This window comes from Microcaecilia unicolor, chromosome 2 (assembly GCF_901765095.1).
Source record: "Microcaecilia unicolor chromosome 2, aMicUni1.1, whole genome shotgun sequence".
Taxonomy (NCBI): Eukaryota; Metazoa; Chordata; class Amphibia; order Gymnophiona; family Siphonopidae; genus Microcaecilia; species Microcaecilia unicolor.
In genome coordinates this window covers 552,619,930-552,636,881 of record NC_044032.1, presented here as the reverse complement: position 1 = coordinate 552,636,881, position 16,952 = coordinate 552,619,930, and the positions used below count along the sequence as shown (strand labels likewise).

Genomic DNA, 16,952 nt, shown 5'->3' with positions numbered 1-16,952 from the left:
TTGTAACTGTCATTTTCAGGGCACAGACCGTACAAGTCTGTCCAGCACTATCCCCGTCTCCCAACCACCAGCCCCGCCTCCCACCACATCAGATTTGTGCGGATTTGAGCTGGGCGTAATTGTTTTTCAGCGATAATGGAAACCGAAGGAGCCCAGCTCAAAAACGAACAAATCCAAGGCATTTTGTCGTGGGAGGGGCCAGGATTCGTAGTGCACTGGTCCCTCTCACATGCCAGGACACCAACCGGGCACCCTAGGGGGCACTTGTAACAATAATAAAAAAAAAAAAAAGTAAAATACCTATCAAGTCCATAGCTCCCTTACCTTGGGTGCTGAGCCCCTCAAATCCCCCCCCCCCAAACCCACTGCCCACAACTCTACACCATTACCATAGCCCTTAGGGGGAGCACCTACATGTGGGTACAGTGGGTTTTGGGGGCAGTTTGGAGGGCTCCCATTTACCAGCACAAGTGTAATAAGTAGGGGGGCATGGGAATGGGTCCACCGGGGTGAAGTCCACTGTACCCCTTAACAACTGCTCTAGGGACCTGCATACTGCTGTGATGGAGCTGGGTATGGCATTTGAGGGTGGCATACAGGCTGGAAAAAAAAAGTTATTAAAGTTGTTTTTTTTTTTTTTTTGGTGGGAGGGGGTTAGTGACCACTGGGGGAGTCAGAGATGGTGATCCCCGATTCCCTCCGGTGGTCATCTGGTCATTTAGGGCACTCTTTTGGGACTTGTTTGTGAAAAAAAAAAGGGTCCAAAAAAGTGACCCAAATTCGCGGTAAAACGCCTTTCTTTTTTTCGATTATTGGCCGAAGGCGCCCATCTCTCCTCGGCCGATAAACAGGCCCCAGTCCCTCCTTCACCACGCCTCCGACAAGCCCCTGTCAACTTTGTTCGTTCCCACGACGGAGTGCAGTTGAAGACGCCCAAAATCGGCTTTCGATTATACCAATTTGGGCGCCTTTGCGAGATGGGCGCCCATCTCCCGATTTGGGTCAAAATCTGGGCGCCCATCACTTTCGAAAATAAGGCCGATAGTGTGTTGACATTGTAAGTAGTATACCATGCCATACTTTGTATTGTTGTTTGAATATTTTTACAGCTGTAATTGCCCATTGCTCATGTTTGATCTATTCTTACTGTACACCACCTTATCTGAATTCCTTCAAAAAGGCAGTAAATAAATCCTAATAATAATAATATTTTGCAGTCCACATGTGTTTTTGAACAACCTTGAACAGTTTTGTGTCATCTGCAAATTTAGCTACCGCACTTGTCGTTTTGACATAATTTATAAATATGTTAAATAGCACCGGTCCCAGTACTGATCCCTGCTTTGGAAGTACAATTAATAAAGTATACATACTGAGTAATGAGAATCCTAAACTCAAACATCACATGTGGTCTTGTTAGTACTGGAGAGGCTGAAACTCTCACTGGCTTTTTTTCAAATGCTGCCAACATTTTGAAACATCTTTCCAAATTTTTTTGGCTCAAAGATCAAAGTTTTTCACAAACATTTAGTTTGTTTTGTAGCATTGAAAGGCTTTAGTCCTAGCTATTTGAGAATTGTTATTTCAGACATTCAAGGACTGAGAAAAAAAATTACTACAACTCAAAATATATTGCTGCAGTGAAACAGGTCACCAGCTGCAGCCCTTCAGAAGTAATGAAAAAATAAGTATAAGTGTGAAAAAAGGCTGCATTTCATTAGCAAGCATCTACGTAGACTTTGCCGCTGTGAGAAGCCACTCAACCAAGTGTCATTGGGAACTTTCTGCTTAAATTCCTGTTTCATAATGGATTTTCTTATTTCTAAAAACTGGAACTATGCATACCAGTATATACAATAAGTATATCAATCCAAACACACTCTAAATTAATAGTTAATATACAGTGGGGGTACATGTTTCATTAGGACATATTAGGAAGGTGAAGTTTCTAGATGCTGTAAGTACTTTAGCAGTTGGTTCTGGAACCAACTGAATGGTTGGGGGACGGGGAAGGATACTACTTTAGAACTCATTCTACTGGATTGCAGGACCTAGTGCAAGGGTTAATGGTGATAGAGGTGCTTTGCAATAGTGATCATACCACCATCAAATCTGTCATACAATCACTGAAAGGAAATGTATTTAATTTTTTTTAAAGAGAGACTACAATAAAATGAGCAAATGGGTTAGAAAAAGATCTCTTAAAAAGGAGTGGTTACAAAAGTAAAAAAGAAAATTACATGAAACATTGCTGCTGTTTAAAAATGCTATCCCGAAACCCAGACTAGATGCATCCATGCATTAGAAAACATTCAAGACAGACCATGATCCTGGCCAGCATAGTTAAAGAAGCAATTAAAGAGATTACTAAAGCCAAAAAGATGGAATTAAAAAAAAAATGGAAAGCTTACCCACAGTGAAGAAAATAGGAAAAAAACATGAGCACTAGCTATAAAGAAAGATCAAACAGGACAAGAGAATCTGACAAATTAGCTACATAGGCAGACGCTCATAATTTTTTTTCAAGTATTAGAAGCAAGAATGCCAACACAGCCCGTTCAAAGTGAACAGGCTGTGCTGGCATGGCTTAGTAAACAGGGAGGTAGATGAATTCTTTATTCAGTCTTTATTGATGAGGATGTTGGGAAGACACCCACAGATTTGATGGTGGTATGATCACTATTGCAAAGCACCTCTATCACCATTAACCCTTGCACCAAGTCCTGCAATCCAGTAGAATGAGTTCTAAAGTAGTATCCTTCCCCCTCCCCCCACCTCCAACCATCCAGTTGGTTCCAGAACCAACTGCTTTATTAAAGTACTTACAGCATCTAGAAACCTCACCTTGCTAATATGTCCTAATGAAACATTTACCCCCACTGTATATTAACTATTAATTTAGAGTGTGTTTGGATTGATGAACCAACTGCTTTATTAAAGTACTTACAGCATCTAGAAACTTCACCTTCCTAATATGTCCTAATGAAACATATACCCCCACTGTATATTAACTATTAATTTAGAGTGTGTTTGGATTGATATACTTATTGTATATACTGGTATGCATAGTTCCAGTTTTTAGAAATAGATGGTTCACAGTAGGCTCAGGCAGACTTCGATATGTGACACAGAGGCATCCGCCCTCACAAATGTTGCCCCTACAGAATTCTTTTGCTCCATTACAGCATTGTGATGATCCTAAAAATAGAACTGAGGCAGAAGAGAAAGAAATGAAGTTGGAACAAAAGGATACGAAGGTACCCAGAGAGAAAAGACAACCCCAAATCACAAATGTTGAAGCACATCCCAGGAAATGTACATGGAAAGCGATGGCCACAAATGCTCGCAGTCTAAGCAATAAAGTTGATGACCTTCAAGCCCTGATATTGGAGGCAGACTTTGACCTTGTTGCAATCACAGAGACGTGGCTAAATGGTTCCCATGAATGGGATGCAAACATACCAGGCTATAATCTAATTAGGAAGGACAGAGAGAATCGTAAAGGTGGAGGAGTAGCTCTATATGTGAGAAATGATATCACGGCGACCGAAATGGCAGGGACCTGGGGAAAGGAAGAAGCGATATGGATCACCTTAAAAAGAGAGGATAGAACCTCTGTACACGTGGGTGTTGTCTACAGACCTCCGAAACAATTGGAGGAATTAGATAAAGACCTGATCGCAGATATTCAAAAGTTGGGAAACAAGAGAGAGGTGCTGTTGCTGGGAGATTTCAATCTGCCGGATGTAGATTGGAAGGTTCCGTCTGCAGAATCAGAAAGAAGTAGAGAGATCGTGGATGCTTTCCAAAGCGGTTTGCTCAGACAAATGGTGACGGAACCCACGAGGGAAGGAGCGACGCTGGATCTGGTGCTCACGAATGGGGATAGCATGTCAAATATTCAAGTGGGTGCCCACCTGGGCGGCAGTGACTATCAAACGGTTTGGTTTGATATTACAGCTAAAGTGGAGAGCGGCCACTCAAAACTCAAAGTCCTGGATTTCAAGCATGCTGACTTTAGTAAAATGGGGGAATACCAGAGGAAGGAGATGATGGGCTGGGAGGAAATACGAGAAGTGGAAGGACAGTGGTCCAGGCTAAAGGAAGCTATAAATAGGGCCACAAACCTTTATGTAAGGAAAGTAAATAAAAGCAAGGGAAAAAGGAAATCGATATGGTTCTCCAAGCAAGTGGCTGAGAAAATAAAGGCTAAAGAGTTGGCGTTCCAGAAATACAAAAACACTCAAGAAAAGAAACACGAGGAGGAATACCGGATGAAAATGAAAGAAGCCAAGAGAGAGATACGTCTGGCGAAAGCGCAAGCGGAAGAACAAATGGCTAGAAATGTAAGAAGGGGTGACAAAAATTTCTTCAGGTATATTAGTGAAAGAAGAATGACTAAAAAGGGAATTGTGAGACTAAAAGATACTGCGAACCGCTATGTGGATAACGATGAAGAAAAAGCAAATTTGCTAAATAGATACTTTTGTTCTGTTTTCACAGAAGAAAATCCTGGAGAAGGACCGTGATGGACTGGAAAAAGTACAAGTGAGATTGAAATGGATAGAGCACCGTTCACAGAAGACAGTGTGTATGAACAACTTGAAAAGCTAAAGGTGGACAAAGCCATGGGACCGGACGGGATCCACCCTAGGATATTGAGGGAACTCAGAGAGGTTCTGGCGAGTCCTCTTAAAGATTTGTTTAATATATCCTTGCAGACTGGAGAGGTCCGAGGGATTGGAAAACGGTGGTCCCTCTTCACAAAAGTGATGATAGGGAAGAAGCTGGAAAACTACAGGCCGGTAAGCCTCACTTCAGTTATTGGAAAAGTAATGGAAGCGATGCTGAAGGAAGGATAGTAAATTTCCTGGAAGCCAATAAGTTGCAAGATCCGAGACAACATGGTTTTACCAAAGGGAATCGGGCCAAACGGAATCTCATTGAATTCTTTGATTGGGTGACAGGAGAACTGAATCAGGACGAGCTATGGACGTAATCTACTTAGATTCAGCAAAGCTTTTGACACGGTTCCCCACAGGAGGCTCTTAAATAAACTGGATGGGCTGAAGATACGAACCAAAGTGGTGAACTGGATTAGGAACTGGTTGACGGACAGAAGCCAGAGGGTGGTGGTGAATGGAATTCACTCGGAGGGAAAGGTGAGTAGTGGTGTGCCTACAAGGATCGGTGCTGGGACCAATTCTGTTCATATATTTCAGAGTGACATTGCCGAAGGGTTAGAAGGTAAAGTTTTGCCTATTTGCGGATGGATACTAAGATCTGTAATAGAGTGGACACCCGGGAGGGAGTGGAAAATATGAAAAAGGATCTGAGGAAGCTAGAAGAATGGTGTAAGGTTGGCAATTAAATTCAACGCAAGAAATGCAAAGTGATGCACTTAGGGAATAGAAATCCTCCGGAGACGTATGTGTTAGGTGGGGGAGAGTCTGATAGGAACGGATGGGAAGAGGGATCTTGGGGTGATAGTATCTGAGGATCTGAAGGCGACGAAACAGTGTGACAAGGCGGTGGCCGTAGCTAGAAGGTTGTTAGCTGTATAGGAGAGAGGTGTGACAAGCAGAAGAAAGGAGGTGTTGAGGCCCCTGTATAAGTCATTGTGAGGCCCCACCTGGAGTATTGTGTTCAGTTTTTGGAGGCCGTACCTTGCTAAGGATGTAAAAAGAATTGAAGCAGTGCAAAGAAAAGCTATGAGAATGGTAAGGGATTTGCGTTACAAGACGTATGAGAGAGACTTGATGACCTGAAACATGTATACTCTGGAGAAAGGAGAAACAGGGGTGATATGATACAGACGTTCAAATATTTGAAAAGTATTAATCCGCAAACGAACCTTTTCCGGAGATGCGAAGGAGGTAGAACGAGAGGACATGAAATGAGATTGAAGGGGGGCAGACTCAAGAAAAATGTCAGGAAGTATTTTTTCACGGAGAGAGTAGTGATGCTTGGAATGCCCTCCCGCGGGAGGTGGTGGAAATGAAAATGGTAACAGAATTCAAGCACGCGCGGGATAAACCTAAAGGAATTCTGTTCAGAAGGAATAGATTCTAAGGAGCTTACCGAGATTGGTGCACAGCCGGTGGCGGGAGGCGGGGACAGTGCTGGGCAGACTATACGGTCTGTGCCCTGAAAAGGACAGGTACAAAATCAAGGTAAGGTATACACAAAAAGTAGCACATATAGTGTTATCTTGTTGGGCAGACTGGATGGACCATGCAGGTCTTTTTCTGCCACCATCTACTATGTTACTATGTTACATTGGAAACATCTGAAGGCAATGACCCAGAGTAGAAAACAAAAGTTGCATGGTTTGGGGAAAAAATAATGTAAAGAAATAGCATGAAAAAATAAAACTTAAGGCTTGAAGAGAACCAAGAACAAAAGAAAAACTACCAACAGGATTAAAAAAGGACTGACTGGGGGGTGGAGGGGGAGGGGGTTATAGGGACTAAAGGGTAAGGGGAGAAAATGTGGTTGTGGAAAATGTTAGATTCTTTGTATTGGAATGGTTTCGGAGTCTGTTGTCAAACTGGTTATTTAATAAAAAAATTTACAAATTGAAAAAAAAAAGGACTGAATAAAATGTGTGTGCTGGTGAAGGCGGGGGGGGGGGTGGAATCAAAATACTAGAAAGGAAGATTAGGGTAAAAATGTAACTATATATATATAATATATTATATATATATAAACAAAAACATGTAAGTTTACATATCTGTGGTTTTTATTTTTTTGCCATTTACACTGCCTTCATATTGCTAACAAAAAGACAGACTATGAAGTTAATAACCAAACATTTTCACTTTGTATAACACAGAATGCTTGTGTTACAGTGACTGCTATAAAAGCTTATTCCTGTACACAAAGACTCATTCATTCCTACTAAAAATATGCCATAAGTACAAAGTACCTGTTTGGCGATCGTCTTGACCGATGTCTTCTGTCAAATTCTGTAAAGGGACAACAAATGAATCAACACAATACTACCACAAGGAAGAAAGGCCATCAATCCACTTTCATGCACCACTGTACAAAAACACATTATTAGAAACAAAAAGCTACTTCATGGGTCAATAAGAAGCAGACCACAAGTATTTACATTCCCCAACATAGGTACAGCTATCTCTTAACAGCTTAAGTTTCATTCTGAAATATTTGCAGAACTACAAAACCAAGCAACTTGCTCTAACTCAACAGCAATAAAGAAGAACTATGCTTTCTGTTCAAGTGAAACATTTCATATTTCCCTTAGACAGTTGACAAAGGAACACATGTGGGCTCATTTTCAAAAGAGAAGGGCACCCATCTTTCGACACAAATCAGGAGATGGACGTCCTTCTCCCAGGGTTGCCCAAATCAGCATAATCGAAAGCCGATTTTGGGCATCAAACTGCTTTCTGTCGCAGGGACGACCAAAGTTCCCGGGGGCGTGTTGGAAGCATAGCAAAGGCAGGACTGGGGCGTGCTTAACACGGGCATCCTCTCCCTACGCCCCCCCCCCCCCAGGTACTCCGTTCTGTAGATAAATCTCTTTTATCCTTCCCCTTCTCCTCTACTGCTAATTCTAGACTCCGTTCCTTTTGTCTTGCTGCACCTCACGCCTGCAATATACTTCCTGAGCCTGGTGTGTCTAGCCCCGTCTTTGGCCGTTTTCAAATCCAAACTTAAGGCCCACCCTCTTACCACGGCTTTTGACTCCTAACGACTACTCACTTGCCTAGTCCTTTATCCTCACCATCTTTATTCCCTTACCCTTAATTGTTCGGTTTACCTGTCTTATCTAGATTGTAAGCTCTTTGAGAAGGGACTGTCTTGTTGTGTATGGTGTACAGCACTGCGCATGCCTTGTAGCGCTATAGAACGATAATAGTAGTAGTAGTAAGTCCTCGGAGCCGATAATGGGAAAAAAGAAGGCATCCCTGACGAACACTTGGCTGACTTTACTTGTTCCTTTTTTTTTTTTACAACCAAGCCACAAAAATGTGCCCTAAATGACCACCTCCCCCTACTCCCCCATTAGTCACTAACCCCTCCCACCCTCAAAAAAAAAAAAAAAAACTTAAAAAATATTTTTTCGAGCCTCTATGCCAGCCTCAAATGTCATACCAGCTTCATGACAGCAGTATGCAGGTCCCTGGAGCAGTTTTAGTGGATACTGCAGTTCACTTCAGGCAGGCGGACCCAGGCCCATCCCCCCCCCTACCTGTTAAACGTGGTGGTAAATGTGAGCCCTCCAAACCCACACAAACCCACTGTAACCACATCTAGGTGCCCCCCTTCATCCCTAAGGGCTATGGTAGTGGTGTACAGTTGTGGGGAGTGGATTTTGGGGGGCTCAGCACACAAGGTAAGGGAGCTATGCACCTGGGAACTTTTTCTGAAGTCCACTGCAGTGCCCCCTAGAGTGCCCGGTTGGTGTCCTGGCATGTCAGGGGGACCAGTGCACTACGAATGCTGGCACCTCCCATGACCAAAGTGCTTGGATTTGGTCATTTCTGAGATGGGTGTCCTCGGTTTCCATTATCGCCAAAAATCAGGGACAACCATCTCTAATGTCGACCTAAATGTGGAGATTTGGGCGCCCCGACTGTATTATCAAAACGAAAAGACACCATCTTGTTTCGATAATACGGGTTTTCCCCGCCCTTCGCAGGGATGTCCTGTGAGGATGCCCTCAGGAAAACTTGGGCGCCCCGTTCGATTATGCCCCTCATGGCCAGCTCTCCCAATTAATTAAAAAAAAAAAAAACTTTTCTGGATTGAAAAACTTTCTGTCCAGGGAACAGCTAGTCCATGAAGCTAGTAAGACTAACTATAATGAAAAGGGGAGAAACATTTTGAAGGAAAGACAAATATACTGCAAAGAAAATTTTATGCATATAGAATACGATGCAATTTAGTCTTACCTGGTAATTTACTTTCCTTTACTTGGGCTGTACCATCCTGAGCAAGCAGTGCTATCCCTTCCTACCAGCAGACTGTCGAGACACTGATCTTTTCCAGTGACATCACTGATATAAGGAGGGCTGCTGAGGGCTGGTGATCATTGGAAAGTTCCAGCATGCCTCTGCCAATGCAGAAGGTCCAAAGCAGTATACTCATGCCAATCTTACCACTTCATTTATGGCAATTTTTCCTTTTGGGTTTTTTAAAGTTTGGACCACTACTGGAGAGAAAGACAATTTAACCAAGAGTCCCAATAATCACAGTCTTCCGAAGGAGAGTCTTAGGATGGTACAAACCTCACTAAAGGAAAAGAAAGTAACAGATAATCCTAAATTTCACTTTCCTTAGTGAATTGGCTGTACTATCCTGTACACAAGCAGACTCACTGGGTGGAGAAAGACAAGACCCCCTAAATGACTGCTCTGCCAAAAACTCTGAACAGGTTCTAGTAAGTCTGCAATGCTTCACAAAGGAATGGAGCAACAGCTACCCACAAGATACCCAGCAGGGAAACCACTCAGACCAAGTGGTTTACATATACAGAATATTATAATGCAGAAACAAAAGGAACTCCATTTAGACAGGGAATTTGAAAGATAGAAAATAAGTCATAGTTGTGCTGTCCAGGGCTTCCTACTGCATCTGTATTTCAACCCCTCACTTAATAAAGGATAGGGTGGTTAAAGGGAATGCATCTACAAATAAATCTTTGTCAGTTTAAACTGAGTTAGAGAATCTTGCAATCTTAGGTAAGCAGGAAGAGCATTCCACAGATTAGGACCCATCATCAGCTCCTGAGTTGAGTGAACTCTCAACCTGGAGATATCCTAATTCCTACAAACGAAGGCAGCCTCAATGGCCACCCTGATCCAATGAACAATAGAGGCTTTGGACACCACTAGAGGCTTTGGACACCACCTGACCCCTCTTAGGGCAATGGAAAACAAAAAGGTGATCTGAACAACAAAAATCCATTCATCTCCCTCAAGCACCAGAACAGGACTCTGCAGACATTAAGCTTGTGACACCTCCTAGCTGGACAGTGATCCCCCAACCACAAAAGGACAGACGTATCCTCTAATTCACATCAAAGGGGAAGATCACCATTGAAGAAAAAAACAGTACAAATGGGAAAAAGTCTTCCGAGAAGGACAGGGGTCTCAACAAAACAAAGTTTGAAGCTCCAGCACCCTCCTGTGCCAACAAAATTGCTACTTAGAAAACCATTTTGAGTGAGGTCCTTAGTCAAGGCTGACCTCAGAGGCTCAAAGGGTGAACTCGAGCGAACATTCAGCACCAAAATTTAAATCCCACGAGGAAAGAGACAGACACACAAGATAATGCAAATGTGTAACTCCCTTCAGAAGTCAAGCAGTGTCCCCATGTTTGGTGAGCAAAAGCCCCAGGACTTTGCTTAGAAAATAAGAGCTGCCCAACTGGAGCTTAAACCATATAAACAACTGAGCATCTTATGCCAAGTCAATAGCATTTGTGCCTTCTTTTCAGCACACTTTCACATTGACCAAGCTCTGAACTCTTGATGGATGCATAGGCCGAAAACACTGACCACGTTGAATCCCCCTTCAAGTGAAGCCTGCTGCTTTCATTGATGTACTGTCTTCAAGCAAATGCTAATAAAGGACTGGTGCTTTTACCTTGACTCATCGCATTGGTCATTCCCACTCCCTTCTGCTGCTTGTCTTGACTGTTGTGGGATTGTTTGGTTTTCCATTTTTGTTGGACTTCATTTTATTTTTCTAATCATGTTGGTCCCAGTATCTAGTTTCTGCTTAATTTGCCTTCTCGTAAATCTTGCCAGGGTCTCTTACCAATTTGACATTTCTTCTTTCTCCGTGTCCTTGGTATCTCCACTCTGTATCCCTATTCCTTCATGTGTCTTGCTTCTCCCCTTCTCTTTCACACCAACATGGTCCAGCATCTTTCCCCCCACCTCAAAATCATCTTCCCTCTCTATTCTATTGGAGTTTTCTACACCGATAACTTTCCTGAGAGATTCTAAGCGGTTTACATAATAGAAAAAAGTTCCAATAATAATGGAGGGAAGAACAGATATCACAGCTATATAATCTTAATAAAAACAAAAATTCATCTAAAAGAATAACTTCTAAAAATATCAAACAGATGTCTTTCTCTCTCTTCCCCCTGCTATACATCCCTCTCCTCTGTCTCCCCTTTCCAGCATCAGCCCATTTGCCTCTTCTCCCCATTCAGCACTGCCCCTTTTCTCTCTTCCCCCTCTCTCCTGCTCAACTTCTCACAGCCTTTCTAGGTCAGCGGCAGGCCAACAGTGGTATTATCAATGTGAAGATACGCAGGACTATTTCCCTGCGTATGCTGCTGCCAGCTCTGCTGGTCACGCTCTTCCAACACAGAAGTTATATCGGAGAGGGACATGACCCAGTACAGCTGGCAGCGGCATGTACAAGGAAAATGGTCTCACCACGTCTTTACGTTGTTTCTGCCACTGCTGCCAACCTGGAATGACAGTGGAGGCAGAGGGAAGAGGAACATCACAGTTCAGGCTAGGGCAGTATACCTATGATGACAAACTGTGGAGAGAGGACCAGGGAGCAAAACTGAGAGTGACCAAAACTGGTACTTACATTGGCTCATTTTCTATCTTTCTGGGAACTAAGCCCCCTTGCTGATGTCTTGTGTACTCCTTGGGGTGTAATACAACATGTGTTAGGAACGGGTACCAACTGCTGTGGCATTGTCCACCATCACTCAGACTGCTCTCCCCCGAACCAGGGGTAGGAATTCCATCAGCAGTAACCCGACAGCCCAGATCTCCAGGCGACTGATGGACCAAGAGGCCTCCAACAGGTACCAACATTCCTGCACCACTTTGCCCATAGGCACCTCGTATAAGAGGCTTGGGGATGCTAAGTCTCCCCAGCCCAATCGTGACCTTCCCCACCTGCCTCATCCTCGAATTCGGCTCCGGGGCAGCCAGAAACAAAGTAGTATCTTCAGCCGGCGTCCACCCCCCGCTGATCCCTCTCACTTCTTTTCTTACCAGCTACCTGCTTGCTATCTCCCTAAGGCAGCTCCTTCCCCAGCAGTTCCGGATCTGCCAGAACCTCCCCCTGTAACACGCTTCCTGCACCGTCTGTTCCGGCGGCAGAGCCTGGGGCTGTGACTGTGACCCTGAGTGTTGCAGCACGCATCTCTTTTCAGTCAGTCAGTCACCGACCGAGCCAGGGAGAGAGGTAGAGGATCGAGTAAGCGGGTAAGTGTTGAGGGTGGGGGAAGTGGGAGGAGTATTTGGGTCTCTTATTGCTTTGCTTAACAGGAGAGGGTGGTTGTAAACAAAGTCCTAGGAGGAGATTTAGAAATGCATTAGTGCATGGTATGCCTGGTCACCCGATTATGAAAATATATAGATGCTTCATTCAGCAATTCTTAAGACTTTTTTTGTGAAATAGGAAATGAACAGAATTTGGATGGAGACTGGTGAGGGAGGACAGACAGAGGGGTGATGATGCACTGGATGATGAAGGGAGGAGAGAGAGATGGGGAAACATGTCGGATGGTGGTGGGGGGCAAGATAATGGGGCAATGTTGGTTTGGGGCAGAGAGGTTTTTTAAGTCAAAATAAAAATAAATATTTTATTTCATGCAGATCTCTTTTGTTTAAACATAACTAAATGGGCTATAAGCCCCTAATGAAGTCCATTGGTTTTCTTATATTTTGTTCTTGTGATGACTTAAACTGTGCCAAAATTGAAAACTCTTATCTCTATCTGGTCATTAATAAAATGAGCTCTGAGTCCTCGGAGTTAGTGCTGTTATGGTACAGTAAGGTTCCGAGTGTGTTTTTGCACAAGTTTGTGCATAGTGTTTGCGGTTCAGGGATGTGTGTTGGCCTTACTGAAATGGATGGAAATAGCAGTGTTTAATAACTGATAACATTTTTGAATTGTATACATTAGTTAATATATGCTTTCAGCAACCACTTTATTCTTTGACATATGATATTTATCTAATATCTAAATTTAATAAAAGGTATTATTGCAAATATTTTACTTTTACTTATTTTGTTTTTCTGTGTGTTGTCAGACAATTATGGATGTAAGCCCCACCCTGGTACCAACCTAACCCGGCCCTCTTTAACCTCCTCAAACAGTTGGGCCACCGATTGCCTATGACTTTGCCCAAAGAGTGAGCTCCCCATCTGAAGAGACTCAAATCAGTGTTGACCACCCCCCAATATGGTGGGTCCACTGGGACTCCTCCCTGGAGAAGATGACTGGTATTGTCCCATCAGTCCAGACTGCACCACAATCTGGGAGGAAGTGGTAGTCAGCAGTCAAAATCCTGATAGGCCAGCACTCACTGAGAAAAAAAAAAAAAAGAGCTATCTGAAGGGGGCATATCTGTGCCTGCACCCAAGGCAACCACCTCCAGGGTCATCGCCATGAAGCCCAAGAACTGATATAGTCCCAAGACAAGGGAAGTCCCAAGGCCACACAGGCTAATTATGGAGTTTCACTATGCATTCCTCTGAAAAGTACATAAGTATTGCCATACTGGGACAGACCAAAAGGTCCATTAAGCCCAGCATCCTGTTTTCAACAGTGGCCAATCCAGGTCACAAATACCTGGCAAGATCCCCAAAACGTACAACACATGTTATACTGCTTATCCCAGAAATAGTGGATTTTCCCAATTCCAATTTAATAATGGTCTATGGACATTTCCTTTAGGAAACTGGTCAAACCTTTTTTAAACTCTGCTAAGCTACCTGCCTTTATCACATTTTCTGGCAGCGAATTCCAGAGTTGAATTACACATTGAATGAAGACAAATTTTCTCCGATTCGTTTTAAATTTACTACTTTGTAGCTTCATTGCATGCCCCCTAGTCCTAGTATTTTGGGAAAGCGTAAACAGATGCTTCATGTCTACCCGTTCCACTCCACTCTGTTTTATAGACCTCTATCATATCTCCCCTTAGCCATCTTTTCTCCAAGCTGAAGAGCACAAGCCGCTTTAGCCTTTCCTCATAGGGAAGTCGTCCCAACCCTTTATCATTTTCGTCACCCTTCTCTGCACCTTTTCTAATTCCACTATATCTTTTTTGAGATGCGGCGGCCAGAATTGAACACAATATTCGAGGTGCGGTCGCACCATAGACAGATACAAAGGCATTATAATGTCCTCATTTTTGTTTTTCATTTCTTTCCTAATAATACCCAGCATTCTATTTGCTTTCTTAGCCGCTGCAACACATCAACGATAACACCTAGATCCTTTTCTTGGTCGGTGACTCCTAACGTGGAACCTTGCATGACGTAGTTATAATTCGGATTCCTCTTTCCCACATGCATCACTTTGCACTTCCTCACATTAAACATCATCTGCCATTCAGACGCCCAATCTCCCAGTCTCGTAAGGTCCTCTTGTAATTTTTCACAATCCTCCCGCGATTTAACGACTTTGAATAACTTTGAGTCATCAGCAAATTTAATTACCTCACTAGTTACTCCCATCCCTAGGTCATTTATAAATATGTTAAAAACAGCGGTCCCAGCACAGACCCCTGGGGAACCCCACTAACTACCCTTCTCCATTGAAAATACTGACCATTTAACCGTACTCTCTGTTTTCTATCCTTTAACTTTTAATCCACAATAGGACACTACCTCCTATCCCATGACTCTCCAATTTCCTCTGGAGTCTTTCATGAGGTACTCTGTCAAACACCTTCTGAAAATCCAGATACACAATATCAAGCGGCTCACCTTTATCCACGTTTGTTCACCCCTTCAAAGAAATGTAAGATTGGTGAGGCAAGATTTTCCTTCACTAAATCCATGTTGGCTTTGTCTCATTAATCCATGCTTCTAATAATGCTCTGTCATTTTGTTCTTTATAATAGTCTCTACCATTTTGCCCGGCACCGACATAAGACTCAACGGTCTATAATTTCCCAGATCTCCCCTGGAACCTTTTTTAAAAATCGGCATTACAAAAAAGAAAACCACTCCCTGTGACGTGCTGAACTGAACTCCCAGGTATGCTAGGGTCTGAGTGGAATCCCAAGGGAAAAACCACCGAAGTGGAAGAACAGAAACACTACACTCTCGAAGAAGCAGCAAGGGAGTATCGTGTGCAACAAGACACTTCAGTACTCTGGGACAAACAACGATACAGTCAAGATGATAACAAGACAGACTTTATTCAGAGAGTAAAAGACTCAATACGGCAATGTGTTTCGGCAAGATGCTTGCCTCAGGAGTCTTCAAATTATTGCAAATGGTATAAAAGCCAATAACACAGCAGAAGGATAGTGAAGGTAGCAGGGCTCTTCCACAAGAGTTATAAAGAACAAAATCTTTATCCTTCAAAGTCCGACACAGTACTGTGTTCGGCATAAAGCCTACATCAGGGGTCTAAAAATAGGACAGGTATAAAGGACAAATATGCATATAAAACATAAAAGAAGGGAGAAATTCCAAGATGGCGGCCGAGTAAGACGTAAGGAAGATAGCTCCGCTGTTACCTGCTCTACTCCTGGAATATTTTGCCTTGACTACTTGTGAAATCCTAATAATATGCCTAAGAGGAGAGGTAAATCGTGAGCAAGTCCCATTACTCCCTCTTTACCTAGAGCTGGAACGATGGATCACTTCCTCGTACCGGGCACATCTATGGGGACTGGTTCGCTGCTGGAGGGATTAGGGAGAGGTCTGCCGTTCCCCCAGCTTGAACATGAGATATCTTTCAGCCCCGAAATGAGGCTTCCTCCTCCCATGCCGGCTACGACATCGATTTCGGACCAGAGACCCCTTGGTGCGCAAGTCGCGACGGGGTTTTCTGGCACGGGCCCTGAGTCGACGCCTGAGAAGCCGGGGAATCCTTCTTTGGAGATTGCAGAAGTAAAGCGTGGAGAAGCAGTTCTTGTGGAAGAACCCGGAGCAGTAGGAGGTCAATCAGCTTTAACTCCAATTTTCACAACTGATTTCTCAAGTAAGTCGTTTTTACCTGAAAAGCCTCAACAAATAACGTTGGATAATATTTGGGAAGCGCTTGTAGGCTTAGAAGCCTCATTTATACAACAATTTACTCAGTTAAATAAGAAATTCACATTAGACAATGAAAGGATCACTGAAATGGACATGACGTTAAAGTCTTTGGGCAAGGAAGTTGAAACTAATTCTTCTGTAATTAAAAACTCTCAACAAATACAAGTAAATTTAATTAAAGAGAATATGTATCTTCAAAATAGGATTGAAGTACTAGAGAACTATCAACGTTCAAATGCCCTCAGACTGATAAATTTTCCTAAGCAAGTTGCTATTTCCCCATTGATAACCTTCAAGCAGTATTTAACAGAAGCTTTAAAAATCCCAGAAAAAACACATCCACCTATCTCAAAGATTTTCTATATAGAACCGTTTCGTAAGAAAGATTCTTTACAAAGTGAGGAAGTTAAAGCTCAATCACTGGATTTAAATTTGATTCAAATTATTGAAGGAGACAATGAGGGTTTAACAACTGCAACGCTTAAAGTGATTTTCATACTTCAACCGGATAGAGACTGGATACTCAAACAATTTTTTCTGAATAAGAGACCTGATTTCCTAGACTGTAAAATTAGAATGTATCCGGATGTCTCAAGAAACACCCAAAAGAAAAGACAGGAATTTCTGAAACTGAGACCAAAGGCAATACAACTTGGAGCTTTGTTTTGGCTGAACTTCCCCTGCAAGTGCGTGATAAAACTTAATTCAATTAAGTATGTATTTTTGAGGCTAATCAATTAAATTCTTTTTTGGAGGCAAAGCTGAGAGACTTACACCCTCCATTATCAGGAACATTAATAACTTCAACTCCATAAATATTGTATATTGCTTGGTATGCTTATATCAGCCTCCATTTGTTAGATTTTGAAGCTGTCTTCAAAAAGGTGAAATATTTTCCTGAAAATTGTGATAATTCTCCCCAATATTGTGGACTATA

At 42.8% G+C, this 16,952-nt stretch overlaps 1 protein-coding gene across 1 annotated transcript in view; it reads right to left on the bottom strand.

Moving 5' to 3' along the window:
- Positions 1-16,952, bottom strand: part of DCUN1D4 (defective in cullin neddylation 1 domain containing 4) — a 126,842-nt gene that overhangs the window by 72,278 nt on the left and 37,612 nt on the right. The window contains exon 3 of the mRNA XM_030191368.1: positions 6,929-6,968. Within this exon, the coding sequence (XP_030047228.1) occupies positions 6,929-6,968 (40 nt within the window). The remainder of the gene's footprint in view (positions 1-6,928; positions 6,969-16,952) is intronic.